Raw genomic sequence first — 22242 nt, forward strand, 5'->3', positions numbered from 1 at the left:
TACGGATGGTTCTGACCCGGACCAATTGTTTCATTTTTTGTTAACTCTCTACAAAACCTTCAAACTAAATCTTTTGGATTTAGAATCATTATTATTGATGGCATTTTCATCAACAATGGGATTACTTCGAGAAGTTTGGTACGATTCCCTTATTGAGAAATTTCCATGGCCAATGTTTATACGAGTTATTTGTTATCGCTTAGTTCCCTTTTAATAATTGCAAATATTGCTGGACAAATATCTAACTCGCCTTCAAAGAACAGATGAATTTCTTCTTACTGCCGACGTCGTCCCCCTCCGAATAATTACCATCCTCGTAACCCAGCAGTTTGAATGTAACAGGTGTATTGACTATCACCATTTTGGTACTATATTAAAGTTGTTTATATGTATTAGAATATTAAGGTTTTATTGTGGATTTGTGCCTAATACAGTTTTTCTTATGTAGACGTGTTTATTTAATGTTCAGTATTTCAACACGGTATATCTTATACACATTTGTTAACATATGCTCATTTAAAAAAAATGATTAATTATTTCATTCAAATCTAACTTCATTTAGTAACAATCTTTTGGATATCACTTACTAAGAATTTTTGGAGTATATATATTTAGGGTTGTTTGTTTTAAGCAAATTGTAATTGGTGCTCTTATTTCTCGTTGTATTCCCTTCCCTTTTTGGGTTTCCTCTCCTCTTTCCTATTCCCTTTTTCTTCTTCTATTTTTCTCTTCTAATTTGTCGTTTTTTTTCTTTATTTTCATGATTTATGAGGAAACTTACAAATTGTATACCACCGCGGAATGATGAATTGAGGCATCAAACTGGGATGGCCAACATATCCCACTTGAAATCACATGATATATATATACGTCTATTTTGGAAATACTTCAACCTGTCACTGTACATCCGGACTCTTTCTTCATTGTCAGCCCCCCCCCCCCCCAAACACAAGTGCTACGCAACAGATATCTTTCATCTTATTACGTATAGTGCCAAAACAAGCGCCTAATCTGTGATCTATTGACTCTTTATAGGCGTCTACAGTAATATTTTTTTTTTTTTTTGCAAATGTAATGTTATGTATTTTCTCATTTGTAATTATCAAGTGTTTTCATATGGTTTGTTCATTCTCATTTTAAGATTGCAATCGTTTCATTCACGTCCATTTTTACAATCATCTTCATTGTATTTATTAATTGTATCTATTTATTGTGTTTCAATTTCGTGCAAGTTTTATGTATATTTATGATACTGGCTGGCCTTGTCAAAATGTAACAAGTTTTTTGGGTGAAATATTTTTTGGCAGTCATTTGTATGTAACATAACAGTGTATGTATTTGACTTATTTATTGTGAGGTTCTTATGGTTTTTTCAGAAAGGTCATGAAATGGTTATTTCATATTTATCTATTCTTTAGGGGTTTGATTATATACTGCTGGACAATGAAAACCGGACACTTTAATATTTGACATCTGAATTGCAATAACAGCTCGCAGGTATATTACAGAATGTTCGGCAGATCATGTAGTACCATATGCACCATTCATAGGCTCGGACTTTGTTTATGCATTCGTACTTAATTCAGTTTCTGCAACATTTAGTTAGCCCTTGTACCAGAGCTTTTATCGACCCATTGCGTTATCACAAAAAATGCAAGTGTCCGGTTTTTTTTTGTCCAGCAGTATATTATGATATATTATATTATATCCAGATCTGGCCATCCCTGTTCCATACAGTGTCTTCTTCAATTTGTATATTTTGAATTTTTGTGTCGGTTTTGCATTCTCAAGAAAAAAATAGTAGTTGCAATGATCCTCGTAATTTGAAAATATTAACCTGTTAACCTGGGCCTCCCTCCTTCCAAAATTAAACATCTTTGGAAGGAGTGGAGGCAGAAGACAAAAAGCAAAAGTTTGTTTCAAGTTAACTTTATGTTCAGATAGACTAATAAGTATTGGACCCACAGTTTAATGTGGATTCCAAACCACTGTGAAATATGCTTCCACTGAGGATTAAACACACAATGCCTTGATTACGCAACATAAGAACTTTGTCATTTAGTTCTTTTATCAATTTTTTCTCCTAATTACAATTCTATGTTACACAGAAAATAACAGGATTATGAACATGAGCAACTTCAAGGAATGAGAATGAAGCAAAACTGATCTTCTTGTTATCTGTTGTTTCCTATCTCATGGAAAAGCCATAACAACATAGTATGGTGAAAATTCAGAAGTAAGAAGGATGGATGAGTTGTAGTTTGGCAAGAGGAAAGATATTAAATTGTCTGGCACTTGAGGCAGTGATTTGTACTGCAACTTCTGCAGGCAATGCAAAGAAGAGAGGAGGGGAGCAGGGTACAACTATCTTACAGTCATCTAAACCTAACTTGCACAATCATTCATATTCCTCTTCTGAAGAATAATATTTAAAGCCTAATGTTTTGTCAGATTGACATTTTTGTTGTTAGGCACACTAACATTATTTACGATGTTAGATCGGAAATTCATTGTATTTGAAAAATTATGCCACCTCAGGGTTATTTGTTAAGGAATGTAACTACCTCCCATAAAATACAAAATTAAAGTTTACTAACATCTTATTAATAAATAGCATACCTTAAGAATGGATTGGGCTCCATAGACAATGCATATGAAGTGATACCCAAACATGGATCCAAATTTTCATCCTGATTATAAATGTTTGCTGAAATGTCCCTTCGAAGTTCTTCAGGTAAGTTGTGAACTAAATTCCTACTTTGTTCAGATTTTGTTGAGGTACCTGCAATACAAATACATAAAATCATATTATTGTTTTTACATGAGGGCCATTCCATGTGAAATCAACTAATGAAGAGGCACTTTTCAACATCACATATTTTGATTCATTTGAAATTTGGCATACTGAAAGAGCCACCTGAGGTAGGAAAATATGCAAAGTTTGATACTACTACCTTACAGTTATCTAACAACTAATCTGCACAATCATTCACAAACCCCTTCTGAAAAATCATATTTAGAGCCTAATGTTTTGTCAGTTTGACATTTTTTTGTTAGTATGTATGAATACAAGAGGAAGGCTGTAAATGGTTGACCTACAGTCAAATCCTGATTCAGGCATGGCTGTTCCTTTGTGAATGTCATCATGAATGCTGAGCAATTGTTGCAATACACAATATTTTTCATCTATTATTTGAGGTTAGAACAGGAAATTATTAAATATCTTCTGTTTCGAAAATGAATAAATAAACAATACTGCTTCCATTAAATAAAAAATTACACAAGTATTATACAAAATCCTTCGCATGCATTATGAAATTATAGCCATTAATGTTATGGAAGTACAGTGAAATCCCAGTTACATGTTATATGGAGGACAGAAGGAGAAAAGCGTATTATTGAAAGGCAATTAAAATGGTAAAATTAGGTACACAAAGAAAGAAAAGGAGTATTATACAAACACACAAAAGTTTGCCATGCTGCACTAACTTGTTCTACATCATTAATATAAATCCACAAAATCATGAGAAATAGACAGTGAAGGCAAAAAGGGGGGAGTGAAGCAAGGTTTACGCACTTTATCCATTCAGCCATTCAGGTCTTGGCAAAAGACAATGTTAAACAATAGGATGTTTATCTCTATCTAATTTTTGTGATAACTCTAATTTCCCAAGCCCTGCCGATGTCATAAAATTTGCCAAAAGCCTGTTCTGTAGGCCAGGCAACCTCTCCCTCGCATCTTCCTCCTCTTCACCCCAATCTCATTCATTCACCATGTGACCTTGAACTCCTAAGGAGTAAACTTTTCAAGCAAGAGGAGGAAGAGAAGAGTCATTGCTGAGTGTGGGGGCACATAATTTGCATTCCTCACACCTTCCTTGATGGAGTAAGGGGAAAAAGGCACTTCTTACATCCCCCATCAGGTAGAAATCCACTGAGCCTTCTGCTTTACGATTGGGGAACAAGAGAACTATTGCCAAACAGATAGTCACTAAATGCTGCTTGCTCTAGGGTTTGAACACACACTAAAAGTGTGACTGCCGTGTCTGTGTTCTCCCCCTTCCACAAAAAGACATGGGGAAAATTGACAACAGGGCTTAATCACTATTCACACTTCTTTACCACACTTTCACAGAATTCTTCATAGTAGATGGGCAGGAAAGAGAGGGGGGAGGACTTGCATGTGAAAACCTTACCCTTCTTCTCCAATATTTGCCATGTTGGCTATGGGGGAGGGTAAATTACAAAGAATTTGCCAACTCAGGGTAGACAATATTAGTTTAGGAATGAGTGTAAAATAAGCCTTCCATCTTTCCTCAGAATCTTGCAATAATCTTCCATCTGTCAGATTGCTCTACAAAGGACACAAACAAGTAAACAGATCGAAAGAATTCTGTTTTATTTTTCACACATTACTTTCCTTCCTCGATAAAAATAAAAACTCAACTGTGAAAATGGCGCCTCAGGGCATTTATCAATATGTATAAATTCAATAGGATTTGGATTAATAAAAGTTGCAATTTTTCACGTCTATGGAGAAAAATTCAAGCAGAATTCATGCATAATTTCCAGAGCCAATAATTCACGCAGAATTCCCAGAATTCAAGGATTTCCCGGTGAGTAGCCATGTTACAGTTACATTTGTTCAAAAAGGTAACTGTTACTTGTAACTGAGTTACTTCTAACTAGTTACTTCCAAACTCTGGAAATGTTAACAGGTCTCTCGAAATTTAAACTTGCAAGAAGTAGCCAGATGAAATATGCCCGGGAGTATCTACTCAGCGAACCAGGAAGAGCATGTTGAGGGGGGGGGGAGAGTGAGAGAGAAGAGAGAGGCATCCTACTTATAAACTCAGAATGACATTTTATTCGCATGTTCGAGTCTCCACTCAGCCAATAGTTTGTATATCTGAAAATTGTATAACTGAAATACTGGATAATAGCACACAACCTTAGGGAAATTGGCAGGGACTGACAGAAAAAAGCATACTAATGAGAAAAACATACTATCACAGAATGTATAACTGCGATGTCACTGTATCAAATTTTGAATGAGAGAGTATTCATTTGAGACCTTTCATTATTCACAATATTGAAAGTGAATGCCTTCTTCATTTTAGTGCCTATTTCTCACATTTTCAATCCCTTTGTGCATGCTTATTTGGGCAATAAAAAAATTAGGCTCTTATCACTATAAATTTGGTCATAACAGGCAAAGAAAGAGGAAACATAGCTTTCTTGGTTGCAAACAGGTCCTCTGGTTACCAGCCAGTTATGCAAGCATTTATTTCAAATGTTTTGAGCACATACAACAGTATTAAAGTTGAAAAGTAATATTCACCTATACTTTTAATTTTCAATTTGTGAAAGTCAAAAATAATATTTTTTGGTTCTTAAACTTTGATATACATATAGTTCTGTTCAAAGCTACATGCACTGCTGTCATTGCATGACAGAAGAGAATAGGAATATGTACTTACTTGTCTCTTGCTTCAGCAGACGTGTACTCTTGGTCCAAGAGAGTGGCAATGGAAATATCTGTTCCTGGGCTGATTTACCTTCCAGTACAGATTCCTCATCCAACACAATAGGGACTCTGACCCTCCAGCTGCTGTCCCTCTTAATAAACATGGATCCACCTCCACTTCTATTACCTTCTTTAGTGGAAGAAGATAATGTTATGGAATCCAACATAGCCCCAAATTCCTGCATTTCCTTCTCCATATCAATTTCACATTTATCTCTCATCCTTCCTGCACTCTCATATTCACTCCCTCTTTCATTCAATAGTGGTGTTTTCTCAAATCCACTCTGCATGAAAGAACTTTCTGGGCTTATTTCACTTTCTTCTTCTTCTATAACTGCTTTTGCAAATGCAAGGTTGGGATTCAATGTATGCCTTCTCATAGGAGATGGAGGTATAGGGATACTATGACTTTCTTGTTCAGCAAGGTGGAATTCCAACCGGTGTGGCTGAGGCAGCACATCTATCGCACCTTGAGTGTCGTCTACTTTAAATCTAACAGTGTGAAAATAGGTTGTCTTGTCAACCACTTGTTCATCATTCTGTGTTGACCCAGCTTCAGACTTCATGGAAAATTTATCCAAACTGCTCTTCTCAGTTTCAGTTTTAAGACTGGAAGGAACTCTTTTCTTTGCAATGCCAGTTTCAAATTCTAAGCTTGAATTTAGAGTGTCTGATGAGAATGGTGCAGACAAATTCACAGATCTCGCCTCAGAATAACCTGCAAATAAGAATATTATTTTAAAGATATCTACAATGAGCAATTAAATATGCATGCATTGCAGCTAGTATATATGTAGGGAGTAAATTAACTAAGAAATGAAATAGAACTTACAAAATTAAATTACTTTCAAATTATGACAACACTGCAGTTGCAACACAGACATTTGATTTAGTTTATTTTACTTTGTGTTTTGTGCCTCTTGGCTAATTTGCGAAGATGGGGATCAGTGATGAAAGGATGAATGGACATTCACAAACAACCAAGTCCGAGCGGGATTCGAACCCGGGACCCTTGGCATTGCAGTGCGATGTGCTAACCACTCGGCCACAGGGTCCAGCAAAAGAGAGAAATATAGTCAAACCTTAATTGGTTTGTAAATAAGAAAGCTTAAAATGCAGGTAAAGAACAACCGCAGGTTTCACTTTTGAGTGTATAATGCATCACAAAGACATTAACAATGGAAAAAATAATATGATGGATTCCTAAAAGGTAAAATATCAAGATTTATCCAAAGAAAATCTGACAGATGAACTTTCACATGTGGGTAGGAGAAGCAAATACGTAACTGCTTTTAGTTGCCACCTGCTAAGCTCATTGAAGGTTGTTACTGTTAAATTTTAAAATCTGGATCAGTATTTACTCTGTTAATTAGCAATTTGTTCCCAGTTTTAGAAGTTTCAGGTAAGGGTGATTACTTATGGTCAGACATCAAGAGGGCAATCATCATTAAGTACTGCAATCTAAGCGTGCAGATTCAATTCATAGTGGAGCCATATGCAGAATGGTTCATATCTAATTTTAAACTGTCTATAAGTTCCTGATCACCCTATCAAGATAAAAGGGACTCAAAAGTAGTTTGTCATCTAATGAGTTTTTATTTTTTTCCCCCAGTCAGTCTCATCATCCCTCCTACATGTACTGTTGTGTGATCTCCCAGCTTGAGTCAAACGTTCTTCCGTGTTTTCATGTGGGAAACAGTGAAGCCAGAGAAAAAGCCTGGAAATCCAAGTGAGCACCTCACGGTGGACACATGATGTGTGTACCACCTGGTACATACATTCACACAGGCACAATGCATTTCTACAAAGCACAGTGCAATTATGGCGGGCCATCATGGAGGTAGACAAATTGGCCATGCCTATCTTGTTATGACATTATTGGAAAAAAGGGGTGAAAGCTGCAAGTGCTGTGAGGGAAATTTATGTGGTGGAAAGTGAGAGCACAGTGAACATTAGGGCAGCACAGAAATGGTTCAAGTGGTTCTCGTCTAAGAACATGAGTGTGAAAGACAAGCCCTGATGTGTGGGACCAGGTGCCATGAATGAAGATGCCCTGCTACAGCACGTGACAGCCGATGCAAGCATCAGTACATGGCAACTGGCACTACAGGTTGGATCCTCCCAAAGCACCATGGTTTGCTCTCTTCACCAAATGGGTTTTGTCTATCGACAGCCTTGATTTGTTCCCCATGAGTTGACACCACAACAGGCTGAACAACCAGTCTCAATCTGTCAACAATCGCTTCAAAATCCATGGGACGACAGGTTTTGTTATCAAATTGTCAGGGATGATGAAAAGTGGATAATTCTGCAATATTCTGACAGTGGTAAGCAGTGGTTGCAGTCGCGACAAAAAACAATGCCACTTGTTCAAAGGGCATGGTTTGAAAAGAAGGCCATGTTGTGCATATGGTGGACTATTGATGGTCCAGTGTTTTGGGAACTTGTACCAGATGGTTGTGCTGTTGATGGGAACGTTCATGCTGTACAACTGCAGTGGGTCCATGATACTATGCTCCAGAAGTACCCAACATTGATGCATTGGAAGAGAGTCTTGTTGCAGGTCAATAACTCCCCATGTCACCAGAAACTGCACGACTTGGAAGGAATTCAAATAGCCCTGATCTTGTTTCATCCGATTACCATTTGCTTTGCTCTGTCACACAGTTCCTGCAAGGACAACAATTTGGCACATTGGATGCTGTGGAAACAGGGGTGCATGAGTTTTTGGCCTGGAAACCAGCCGAATGGTATCGTTGTGGGATCGTGGCTCTCACGAAACATTGGCAGAGGGCCATACAACAGAATGGCCTATGCTTTGCTGAATAAGTCTGATGTCGCAGCTTGTGTCTCCAGTCTCAATGTCCATGTACAGAAATGGACAAACTTTTGACTCACCCTGGTACTTTCAGTAAGTAAATGAGTGAGTGAGTGTTTCAAGCCCATTTTATTTACAGTAAGGCTAATAAGAGTCTGGACCCAGAGTTTAAAGTGAGATCCAAACCATCATGTTCCTACACCAGGACCCAGGACTCCTTGATTACAATTCAAATGGCTATGGCTATGGCTTAAGGTTTCAAGGTCATTTATATACTTGTTCCTTACAATTGGTGAAGAATTGAATAGTGTAGTGAAAATACTTATTGCTTGCAGAAATGATATATACGCTATCTGATCAAAAGTATCCAGATACCTACTAGGAACTCATCAGACATACCTTATGCATCAAATTCCAGTAAATTATAAACGCGGAGTGGGTCCATCCTTTGTTGTGATGACGGCCCTAACTCTGGAGGGGAGATTTGCAATCAGATGTTGGAATGTCTCTGGACAAATGGCAGCCCATTCTTCCTGAGGAGCTGTCGCCATAGCAGGTTGTGATGTGAGTTGTTGGGTCTTGGGCAAAGCTGGCATTCTAATTCATCCCGAAGGTGTTCAATGGGATTCAAATCAGGGTTCTGGGATGGACAATTCATTTCAGTAACGTAAACCATTCCCTCACAGGCCCTGCTTTATGACAGGGAGCATTGTCATTCTGATACAGGCACGCAATAGTAACCACAGAATTGTTCTTTTATCACAAACAGGCCAAAACTGGTCAAAATGTTCTTATAACCTTCCATGTTTAGATTTATATTCAGTTTTAAGAGAGATTCCATTCCATGAAAAAGACCCCTTAAATTTCACTGTTGGCACTACACATTCTGGCAGGTATTGTTCTCCAGGCATTCATAAGATCAAAACCCTCCCATCTGTTCTGCTTTATTTGCTCTGGAGAGAGTAACCTGCCTTGGCTCAACCTGTTACGCATTTTCGTTACTTTCCAGGCAAATAAGTTGCATTACACAATCAAAACTAACAAAACGGTTCAATCGAATTAAAGACATAGAATAACTACCATATTCTTTACCATGGATATTAAGGAAAAACTAAGTTCGTTTATCTCAATGATACCCAGATATTCAGTTTAAAAATATATAAAAAACTTATTTATTTCATGGATTAAATATATACAAAGAATTACATAAGAAATAATCCCCACATTAAAGAAATAACATGATCCAATTAATTTAATACTCTATCTGAGGAAATATAGGAGTGGTTTCTTTCAGTGGCTCGAAAACAAGTTTCTTTAAAAACAATAATAATATCTTCCAGTAACTGAATGTTGGCTTTGTCACCAATCAATTCAGAATAAATACGTGGACTCTCAATACGTTATCAGCCACTAGCCATGAAGCTAGCCACAGCCACTAAATGAAAATGCACTCGAGGAACTGAACGTTGGCTTGTAGCCAAATGATTAAAAAATAATAATGAGGATTGCTTATGCATGATTGGCCGTTAGCCATGAAGCTAGCCACAGCCACTATATACAGACGTTTAGAGAACTTTCAAGGTCTCCCCTCTTGTCCAAGAAATGTTAGAATGCCGATCCCCGCTATTCCGCTGGATCCTTTATATAGGGCCTCCAAAGAATAACAAATAAATTGGAAATTTCCACTCTTAATGACTTGGAGGAAAAAGGATTTATTACATTTAATTTAAGATCGTCGGCTGTTTGGATATATTTGTTGTAAAGTTACACTTATTTAATCTTGTTGCAAAACCTGCATTAAAATGAAAAAAAAAAATTAGTTAAGTTTAAAGATATTTCAGTGTTGCTTTTGTAAAAATACCTGCAACGTGAATACAAGGCTGATTTTGTCTGAGTATATGGTTGGTGAAAGAGTAGATTGTAGGATAGTGTTCAAGTAGTTAGATCTGAAGTGTAAAATTAAGAAGACATCTTCTGGTGCAGCAATATACGTGAATTATTGTGCTATTTTGAGAAATCATTGTTCGATTGTGCCCAGCAGTAAAGTGTAGGCAGCAAGGTTCAATAAGAGCCTTGAGGCGGTTCGTAACCTCAAACCAAAAGGCTATTGTGCGTCATGTGAATTTTCTTGGTTCGAATTTCAGTCTGAGCAATTTTTAAATTTTGTTCTTGAGGCAATATGAACCATTTAAGATGAGATCAAGGATTTCTGACATTTGATTGTATTTGAAATGAGTGAATAAATTTAGGGTGAAATGCTTTTCAACAGATTGTAACAAAATTAAAGGTTACGTGAACATCCAGTTACGGGAACCATCAGTCTTTCTATTGCAGAGAGAAAGCCATAGTAAATTATATTTTATAGAAATGTATGTAAAGGAACCAGCTTGATTGGCAAACCACTTACAATAATGTCTTCTGTAGCATGAGATGATAGATTATATTTTTATTTTTATTACCCCATTGTAATGCTTAATCTGTAGATTATTGTTCAGAAGAGAAAGCTTATGAAAATAATTATTTTGCTGGGATAGAACAGAACAATTAAGTTATTCATCAGTCGACATTCGAATTGTTAATAAATATTCTGAATATCATTTTTAGTGGAGAAAAGTTACGAAATAACCAGAGTTGAATACATTTTTCACTATTTTAGTCTCGGCTTTCTCTGAGGGAACGGCGTCCGCTATAGGACAAGACAACACCGGATTGTCGCATCCCGTAGCTCTACTAACAGTGTATCCTCCGGGAAAGTAGAGATCATACCAGGGTAAGGCAGACTGAAAATTACAATGACCGATACTCTCTCCACATTAGGTTTATTGATGTGATTTGGGGGTAGGGATTGCAAACGGAAGGCACACTCACTCACTCACCTTGCCTAATCCAGCGACGCTTCCTTGAACACAGCGTATCCTAGGATTACCAGCCCAATAGCTTAGGCTTAAACGTTGATGACAACAGAGACAAAAGAGAGTTCCACGTAATTGCTCCTGTGCTTATATAGGAGGTAGGTGTATGACCTCCCTGTCATGCTGGACGTTTGACGTTGAGCTTACGTGGGCATTAGGCAAGGGTCGTGCGTTGCTTGCACCTTACCGTCTACACTATTGACACCTTACTTTGCTGCTACACATTTCCATGCTAAAATGTATAGTAATAAGTAGAGTTGCTACGAGGGATGATCAGGTTGCTCCGACCCTAACATAGAAGGAATGACGTCACGATTGATTTTTTTATTTTTTTATTTTTTAGTGATCCTTTATATGCTTTCAATCTGAATTGCAAGTCTAAGTAACGTACAATTTTCTTTTTACAGGGGTTTAACTGAGTGAAGTTGTGTCAATGTGCCAGAATGGAGAAAACTGAGGTGAGAGCGGTGATCAAATATTTTGTGAAGAAGAAGTGGACGGTATCCAAAATTCATGAGGACTTGGTGGATACATTAGGGGACAGGATCCTTCATAAAGTATGGTGAAGAGATGGTGTCGTGAGTTTAATTGTGGGAGAGAATCGTGTGAGGATGAACATGCAGATGGAGCACCAAAAACTGTCATGACGACCAAAAGCATTAAGAAAGTCCACGATATCGTGCTGAAGGATCGTCGAGTCATTGTTCCGTCATGTTGCTGAGATGTGTGGCCTGTCATATGGCACTGTGCGAAACATAATTACCCAGGAATTGCAAATGAAAAAAATTGCTGCAAGATGGGTCCCTCGAAGCCTCACCCCAGATCAGAAGCGCACCCGAGTGCTCATCAGTCAAGAACTTCTTGACAAGTTTCGTGCTGATATAGACGATTTCCTTGCCCGATTTGTAACTATGGATGAAACATGGGTCCATCACTTCGACCCAGAAACAAAATCACAAAGCATGGAGTGGAAACACCCACATTCTCCACCAACGAAGAAGTTCAAGGTGCAAACGTCAGCCAAGAAGGTGATGGCCTCAATTTTCTGGGACTGCAAGGGTGTCCTTCTTGTGGACTATCTACAAAGAGGCCAAACCATCACTGGCACATACTACAGTGACCTAATCAAGAAATTACGTGATTCCATCAAGAAAAAGAGGCATGGGATGTTGACCCGTGGTGTGCTCCTTCACCAGGACAATGCACCTGTCTACACCTCACGCATTGCGAGGGTCGCTATCGCAGATGCATCGTTCGAATTGGAGCCCCACCCAGCCTATTCCCCAGATTTGGCCCCCAGTAATTTCCATTCGTTCAAATATTTGAAGAATGACATTCGTGGGGAAAAAAAAATCTGATGATTCTGAGGTGATAATTGCTGTGGACTCATGGTTGGAGGACCAGTCGGAAGATTTATTTTTGCAAGGTATCCACGCATTGGAGCACCGATGGGAAAAGTGCATTGCAGTTGCAGGGGAGTATGTTGAAAAATAAAAATTCTATGTTAGGGTCAGAGCAACCTGATCGCCCCTCATAATTTTTCAGTGTGTGAAACTGGGACTATTTTGGAACTAACTTTAAATATAGGATATTTTTCATGTGACAAATCAGAGAGTGGAGTAGTGGACAAAGGATCACAGGGGAACAAAATAGTCCTATCCCTACCTACTTCTCTGTTATTATCTAAGTATTTGATTCCTTCTTTAGCTACTTCAGTGGCCAAGTGTGTCAAGTGGTCAACACACAAACTTGCATTCTCTCTCTGACTTTCAGCCTTGACGTAGTTGTTCCTTTATGTGTGTCCATTGACAATTTCATCTAATAATCATTGAAACTAATCATTACAATCATTATAAAAAAGCAGGCATGAAAAATAAAATAAATATAAAATCACTTGCTTTTCACTGAAGGTTTGAATTACGACTATTCTTCACACTAAAATAAATATTCAAATTATGCAATTTTTAAAATTTTACTAGCATAGAAAGAGTTTTGCATATTTCTGAGGCATTGTAAGTAAGGAAACAAAAACAAAAGTTCAATTTATTTTAAAAAAATAATAATTCAGCAGTTTTCCTCACATATTTGAATTATTTTAATGATATGTATGTACGTGGTGTGATTGGAAAGTCTTAAGACAGGATGCGCCACTGCTAGGTGCTAGGTTTGCCCATCGGTGTGGAAGGGGAAGCTTGTTTCGACCTTGACACAGCGGCGTAGTGTCCATGTAAGGCTTGTAAGTCCACCTTACAAGCTGAAATTATTGAAGAAAATGTATTTCATTCCCGTATTTATCGCTTGAACACACATAGCAATATCAGACTTCAAGTAGAACTTTTAACGAAACAATTGAGGACTTGTTTTGATTCGACTTGTTTCTCTGTAAGGCCTCTTGAGAGGACTTACATGCAGGTGAATGGAAGAAATGATTTGGACTTGCCCATGGCGGGTGTGTTTGCTTACGTAGTATCTTATCAACCAATGACAGGGCGCCCCGATTCTCACGCACTGTAATGCACATTACGAGTGGGTGCTGCTATCTGGCGAGATTTCTGTCCCCGCTGCGTCTGTTTGCATGGTCAGAAGAGAACCAAGAAAATCGACTCCCGTGTTGTTTCAACAATGCTTGACGGGAGGTGTAGCTAACAAAACGGGTGTCGTTTTAAATGTGTAAACTAACTATTAAGTTCACAAAGAGATGGTTTAATGTTGGATATTACCTTCATTAGAAGCAGCGAAGTTAAAGATACAAGTAAAAGAGGAATGTCTGGCAATTCTAGATCCGGCAGCACCCGCAAAGTTAGTAGCGTGCATCCCAGTTGCCCGTAATGTTAAAAGCATGCGCGTAATACTTAGTGTTATGATTTACAGATTTTTTTTTTTTTACCTTTTCCTTTGTCTAAGTTGCTTGATATGCTTTTCAAAATGTGCGCAAATATCGTAACCATGATAATGAGTAATATTTTCGAATGCATTTGCATTTGCAAATTGTATCTTACGCATTTCCCACAAATGGCTTTTTAGTGAAAGAAAAAGAATAATAAGAATAAAAATATGACATGGCCTTTCCAGAAGAAGAGTTTGTGTGCTTAACTAAGCTTTATGAGAAATTTGTCAATTGCTACCAGTTGAAAGTTGATCTACAGGTAATTTATTCTGAAGCCGAATATCGAGTAAAGAGTGTGTTTGAACTTCATGAGTACTTGCGTACTACCTATTTGAATGAAGTTGTTGAATAAGTGTACAAACTAACAGAATTCTTCCTCACTGTTCCTGCCTCAAGCTCGTCGGTGGAAAAGTAGTTTTCTGCCCTGAAGAGGATTCACACATTTCAACGCAGCACACAGACTCAGGCAAGGAAATCTGACTTGGGACTGATATCCATTGAAAAGAAGCTGCTAAAGACATTGACCAGAAACTCCCGATTCTACGACGACATGATGGAGGTGTTCAGACTAAAGGATCGTCGGATCGAGTTACAGTATAAATGAGAATTTTCATTAAGTAATACATACATATGCTATTATTGTTAACATAGAGTGTGTGCATTTTATGTTTGAAATTGAGTATGCCCATGCATGACTTACATTCAAATAGATTCTATTTAGTTAAGATATCTTTGGGTTTTCTTTATCCAATATTCAGATCAGGTTTATCTAAGGAAGCCTTACACCTTTCATAGAATCACGCTACACCACTGCCTTGACACATCCTGAAAAGATCACCGTGATATTTTTTTCAGTAGAGAGTAGAATCCTGGTGAGTGAAGACATGTTGTTGGTTCTCGGCGGAATATTGATCTCGCAAAATGGATGAAAAACAGAACAAGGCGTTTGTGTCAAATTTCATTTCAAAACTAGGAAATCAGCTTCAGAGACCTATGAACTCTTAAAAACAGCTTTCGGGGATAAATGTCTGAGCTGGTCAACTGTCTTTATCTGATAATTAACTCTGATAAGCTTACTCTTAATTTTTATGCATAAGTTTTTTTTCACGATCAATTTCGCCACTCATCTGATGGCTTTGTCAGGCATGTACTGTCTTGCTGCTGGTGACGTGGTTCCTTCTTCTTCCGCTTGTGCTTGTGGTAGAGCTAGTTGACGCAGAATGACAAAAAGTGAAAGGGTCGCTTGTGCTCGTGGTGGCGCTAGTTGATGCAGCCCTTTTTGTCATTCGGCATTAACTAGCTCTGCCACAAGCACAAGCAGAAGAAGGAACCATGCCACCAGCAGCAAGACAATACATGCCTGATGAAGCCACCAGATGAGTGGCAAAATCGATTGCGAAAAAAACTTACACGGAAAAATGAAAAGTAAGCTTATCAGAGTTAATTTACCTATCTCCGCATAACCTTTAAATGGATATCTTTAGATACAATGTCTTTATCTGGTTCAACAGATTCAAAGATGACTGTGAATCAGTCGAAGATGACCCACAGTCCGGTCGGCCTCCCACTTCAAAAACCAACGAAAACGTTGTGAAAGTTCGCAATTTAGTGCACTCTGACCGTAGACTTACAATTAGGGAGATGGCTGATGAACTGAACTTAAGTTTCTATGTGGTTCAGTCAATTTTAACTGAAGATTTGAACATGCGTCGAGTGTTTGCGAAATTCATTCCAAAATTGTTGTCAGACCAGCAGAAACCCCCAGATTTGTTAAATAGGGTAATTACAGGTGACGAATCATGGGTTTATGGGTATGACCCAGAAACAAAGGCACAATCACCACAGTGTAAGTATCCAAGTTCGCCACGACCAAAAAAACCTCAACAAAGTCGGTTGAATGTGAAGACAATGTTGTTTATTTTTGTTTATTTTTAAAAAATTCTATGGGTATCGTGCATCACAAATTTGCCCCGAGGGGCAGACAGTCAACCAGGAATACTATAAAAGTGCCCATCAGCGTTTGCGCAAAGATGTGCAGAAAAAAAGGCCAGCACTCTGGCACGACAAGAATTGGGTCCTCCAGAACAACAACACACCGGCTCATTGTGCATTCTTGATCACAGAATTTTTGGCCAAATTCCAAATTCCTGTGCTTCCACAACCCCAATATTTCCCCGATATAGCACCTGCCAACTTCTACCTCTTTCCTAAATTGAAGTTTTCGCTGAAAAGGAACCGATTTGACTCAACTGAAGACATCCAGGCAAATACGGAGAGGGTTCTTAACACCCTTACAAAAGAAAATTTCCAGGACTGCTTCCAAAAACGGAAACACAGTTGAAGTTGGTGTGTTCAGTCAGAAGGGGACTACTTTGAAGGAGATCCATCACAATAGCCTGTAAGTACTGCCACTTTGAAATTACACACCCAGTCTTAAAACTTTCCAATCACACCACGTATCAGAAGCAGTTCTTGTAACAAAAAAATAACATGCCTGAATATGCACCCAGAAAAACACCAGGACAAATTTATGTCCCTTCTGTTTTTAGAAGAAAGTCTGTGTAGAGAAAGAAAGAGCTGCCCCAACTAAATCATGCAATACAGTAGACTTTGTAATAAGGTAATAATTATTTTAGTGTTTTGTTGAATGTTTTAAGACAACTATTTTTTAATGTATTACATGCAGCTCTTGCTGGTTCTGTGACCTGACTCGAGAACAAATGATGTTCTGAAGTACAACACTACACTGACAACTAGTCATGTGACTTCCTACATTTCCTAACTTCTGGCCTTTTCATGGATCATCGAAATGGGGACTGCCTACCCTTCTGCATCACTTATTGTCATTGAAGCCTTAAGGGGGAAGAATTTGATTAAGATAGCCTATATAGTAAGTAAAATTCATAAAAATGTCAGAAAATATCTATTTCTTTACATCAGAAGTTGCAAAACTCCCGTGCTATGGATTGATTGACTTTATTTTACTTGACTTTTTGTCCCATTTTTGGCTAATTTGCGAGGATGGGGATGAGTGATGATATGATGAATGGGACACTCACAACAATCCATGCCCAAGCCAGGATTCAAACCCGGGACCACTGGCATCGTAGCGTGATGTGCTAACCACTCCCCCACGGGAGCCAGCCTGCACCATGGAGCTTACATGGCAAGCTACCAAGGAAAAGATTGAATTATTTTATGGTAAATTTCTTGGTTCATAAAAATGTATTTTTTCAAAAAAAATATGTCACTCTAAACTAAGATTTGCAAAATTTTTACTAACTGACAAATCACATTGATTGTTGTCTCTCACCACCAGATAAGTTGAATTGTAATCAGACAAGTTAATTCATATAGCCTTAAACTACTGTTTGGTAAGTCTATTACTTCAGCAAATTTTATCTTTACAGTTATGCTAGTTATTGAGATAATATAAGCTCACACAAACAACAGACATGATTGGTGCATAAATGTCCATTTTCTTTCAGCTTTACTGATCAGTACAATAACATTTTCATTTTTACTTGTATACGAGTCCTTGTCAATGTCATGGATTAGTTGCATGTGACTCAGAATGATTCTAATATACTGTATAATTATTGTTACTACTGCTCCTTGAAAAATTGACCAAGCTGTCCATAGGTAGGGGTGCAATTTATGAAACACTGAAAATATCACTACTAGCTACCAGTAGCTTGCAATCGACAGTTTGGCCATCACTGCTTTAATAATATCATAGTGAAGCAACAATTACTTGCTAAGCTTTATAAAGTGTTCATTTTTGCTGGTCATCTCCTTGTAATTTCTTCCACGAGAATTCAATGAGCACATTTCTATTCAATAAGTTACAACCCTTGGACTGCACATATTAATCTAAAGTATAGTGCAACCACACATTGTGGTTCCATCTCATATCACTTGAAATACTTCATCCACACTTACAGTTGAATGCAACATGATTCCTAAATGATTTGTTGGTGGAACAGTGGCTAAAAATTTTGTAAATACAGTATATAATGAAGAACTGCATATATAGGCAAGTGCAATCACACAAAATTATTGTACATTTCAATTAGCCACAATGTATGAACTACACAAGTTACTTACCGTATTTTTCACATTCTTCTGCTCCAAACACTTGAACTGGTGCATTCTTCATTTCTTCTGAAGATGGGTCATTGATAGGAGTTGAATCATGCCCCAGGAAAGAAGCTTGTTGTCTTATTGGTGTACCCATGGCATCACAAGATGAAAACTCAAAGTCACCTAAATACTTGTACTCAACCCTAAGAGAAGGTGGATCTTTCACTTTCTCATCAACACTTGGTATTTCCTTTCCAATGGTTGCACTTTTAACATTTATCCTTTCTCCAAAGGAAGGGTTGAATCTAGAATCCAATTTCTGTCTTGCAACAGAAGTTCCATGTTTCACAGTTGGAATGTTTTCTTTTTGAGCAGTCAGTCTCTTACACCTATGTAAGGGGGATGGTGTAACACACCGTCGAGCTTTTGGAAAAGTTATTCCCAATTCTCTCTTTACACGATAAACATTAGGTGAGCATTTTGCTGGAGTTCTGATTGATCTAATTTTTGTACCAGTCTCCTGTAAAAAAGAACAAAAAAATCCAATCAATTCAAATATATAACAGTAAGGAAATGGTAATTATGAATATCCGGTGGCCATAATTAAAGTTGCCCTATCAGAGCCTTCTGGAGCCCATTCAAAGAATCAGATTGCAGTGAAACTTGGTACAAAGGATATGGAGACCATGGGGAAGTGAATGCTGATGGAAAAAAAAAGTTCAATTTTGAAAAATCTCTCTGCAGAGAGAGGCCATAAGAAAATTACATGGGATATCCAGATCAAAATATGGGTTTATCTCCGTAGTTTATAAAATACATGTGGGTTATTCCATATTAAATGAAGTTTGTGTAAACACTACCTCTCAAATGTTGACCTTGTTGGTACAATTTGTACAATTTCCGAGACTTATTAAAATTTGGTTATTTACAAAATGCAGTATTTTTTTCAAGTGCATCTCTCTGTACTAGAGATGGATGATATCGGAAATTAAGTTTGGATATATATCGTCAAGAAAATTTCATCATGAATGATATGGTACGATATCTTTCCACATCGTGGTATCGGCGATATATCATCCCAACAATATGTATCATGCCAGCAATATGTATTAACCCCTTTTACTTGGGCTTTATTTTCCTGTCACAAAGAGAAGAGTATTTAATATAATAATAACCAACTTTGGTTTGTTAGATTTCGATGAAGAAAACAACATAGCAAGAAATGTAATTCATGCATACATTAGCGAAGTCAGAAAATAATGAAAAGTTTGATGCAATAATTAATTAGTATACAAGTAAATTGCACAAAAATTAATAATAATAACATATTTTGCAAAATCAAAGTAGTGCTGTGATAATTTCCCATTACAACCAAAATAATATGCCAAATGTTCTTTCAATTGTCACATTATTATTTCATATAAAGTTTGCAAAAGTTGCTGATTAGTGGTCTGAGCAGAAAATCTGAAATTCATTGTCTATCTGTACGATAGACATGCACACAAAACACTATTAGGCTTATGCATGAATGGTAAATATAGATGTTCATTTTCAGTTGCAGAAAATGTTGAATGACCATGGTGACACTGCTCGCAGTGACAGCCCACCATTTCCATGGTATAATGGACATAGCGGTAGTGACCGAACGTGAGATGTTGCTATGTTCAACACGCATCCTTATTCCGTTGAATAAAAAATTATATAAAATCGATTTCACAATGTGAAATTACAATGAAAATGGATTCTGACAGCTGCATAGACTTTCAAAACAAGACCAAGATCATATTTGTGAGACTACCCAATACTAAGAATAAGTTGTTTCATGAACTTTATAAGAGCCTTTGTTGGTCGGTTTAAAAAATCTGAAAATATACCTGCACTGTATTTGAATTTCATCATGATTGATCCACAAGTGTTTCATTTGTAGAACTTCAAAGAGAGTAGTTGTTTGGAAAACACCGGCACTTTTTTTGTTCTCATGATGATAAAAAATTGAAGGCATGCTCAAAAAAAAAAAATTGGTTACCATAGCTTAACGCAGAATTGAATGCACTAAATTTTGATGTAACTCGTTTACTGGTTAATTTTTAATTAGAGTTCAAACTCGAGCATCCATAATTTTTAATCCGATAGTAGGCTGGAATGTAGGCTGGCTTAGTGCAATCAAAGGGTTCCAGGCTAAATCCCCTACAGAAGCACTTAGTGGTTCAGACCCAGTCCTAATTAGCATATATGTGCATGTAGTGGACTAAAACAAACTATGACAAATTACAGTCACAGGTGGTAAATCTGGAAAGGAATCGAAAGCCTGGGACCAGATTTAGTGCCTTCGTTTATCATGCTCTTTGAATTGTGTTCCTCCATAGCCTTTGTCATATACTTAGTTTTGACTGAGAAGTCATTACAAATTGCAGTCGTGAAAGCAAAAAAACCTGGACTTTTACTTTTGACTTACTTTTACGGACCATTTTGCACCCCTGAAAATACAAGGAAGATGCATGACCAGCATGATTTGAACATCGTGTTGTCCTGCCTGACAATCACCTCATGGAGAATTTTGTAGCCACAAGGAGGTATTATAGAACAGGGTGTCCCCAGAACTATAAAAATCAATTTTCCTGACTTCCATAAATTTCCATGACCAAATTCATCAAAAATCCCTGACCTCACACAGGTAGCTTTGTTTGAGTGTTATAGCACAATAAATGTGCCATGAGCATGGAGTTGAATTGATTAAAAAAAAGAAAAACAAACTCCTTAAGTCATTATGGTTTTTATTGACTGGAGAACTCAAATGGAAGATTTAATTCATTTAGCATTATTTTCTTTTAATCAACCAACTCATGCCTTTTTCACATTATTGATTGACTGATTGGAGGCATGAGCCTTTGTTTATCTTACACAAGTACCGACTTGGATTGGTTGTGGAGGAACGATTCCTTGGCCACCTCCTCGACGTTGCTGGGAAGAGGGGGAACAAACACATGTTCTTTAATGTAACCCCCGATAGAGAAACCCATGGGGTCAAATCAAAGGAACGAGATGGCCACAGAATCATTCCAACACCACCAATAAAAGTCAGTACTTGTTAAGATAAACGCTCACACCTCCAGTGGCAGGGTCTGAAACTATAGATCGACCACAAGGAAAAAAACCTTGGGACGAAAAGTCCCCGCACAGCTTTCCCTTCTTCACTCCACCTCGGACCTTAAGGAAGCATGGTCCACTCTCCCCCTCCTCTACTCGCAGGAGTACCACCCACAGGAGTCGCGGGTCTGCGCAGGTTGTTTTGATCGTGGTTCTACTATAACAACGTGCGACAAGAAACTTGAAGATATGCTATATTCATGTTCATTGATGTATAAACCATTTCTGTTACACATACACTTTCTTCACAATTAACGGTTACTTTTGTATAACTAATTTATAGAAACCCTGTGTATACACCAGTGTCCAAAATTAAAGCAACAAACAGAAATGCTTGCCTCGTGTGATTTTTTTATTTTTTTAAATTTGCCAAGTTTAACCTGTTGCTATCATGATTTTTTTATTGATAAATCCTGGCAAATTAAGATTAGTTTATTTCCTACCTTAAACCAGTTGTCTATGATATCATAAATATTACTATCACCTGATCGTATTATGTGGTCAAATGGACACATGGAAAAATTTTCCGTTTGTTGCTTTAATTTTGGACATTAGTATATATGCATATAACATTTTTTTATTTATTAAAGAAAACACTGAACTGAACCTATAGTGTATTTTTAGAATAATTATAGTACACACATTGTAATAGTTGGACTAATATACGACATTTATTGTCATAAAATATTGCTTGGACTTTTCTGTACGAGTTCACATATGAAAGACATGATAGGAATAATATATCATGTTGCTTTCACTGCAGAACACACATTATAACACAGTCATAGCAGGAAGATTACATAACCAAGGTTACACAAGATTAAACAGTCCAGTTACATTAAACATAAGTAGAGAATACTTGATGATA

General features: G+C 37.4%; 1 protein-coding gene across 2 annotated transcripts in view; it reads right to left on the reverse strand.

The window, feature by feature from the left end:
- LOC145984088 (uncharacterized) overlaps positions 1-22242 on the reverse strand; it is a 501971-nt gene that overhangs the window by 443530 nt on the left and 36199 nt on the right. For both annotated transcript variants that reach the window (XM_083117495.1, XM_083117494.1), the window contains exons 5-7: positions 18252-18747; positions 5481-6245; positions 2620-2782 (exon numbers count right to left, since the gene is read on the reverse strand). In XM_083117495.1, the coding sequence (XP_082973621.1) occupies positions 2620-2782; positions 5481-6245; positions 18252-18747 (1424 nt within the window). The remainder of the gene's footprint in view (positions 1-2619; positions 2783-5480; positions 6246-18251; positions 18748-22242) is intronic.

This window comes from Lepisma saccharinum, chromosome 2, assembly GCF_977018435.1.
Source record: "Lepisma saccharinum chromosome 2, izLepSacc3.1, whole genome shotgun sequence".
Classification (NCBI taxonomy): Eukaryota; Metazoa; Arthropoda; class Insecta; order Zygentoma; family Lepismatidae; genus Lepisma; species Lepisma saccharinum.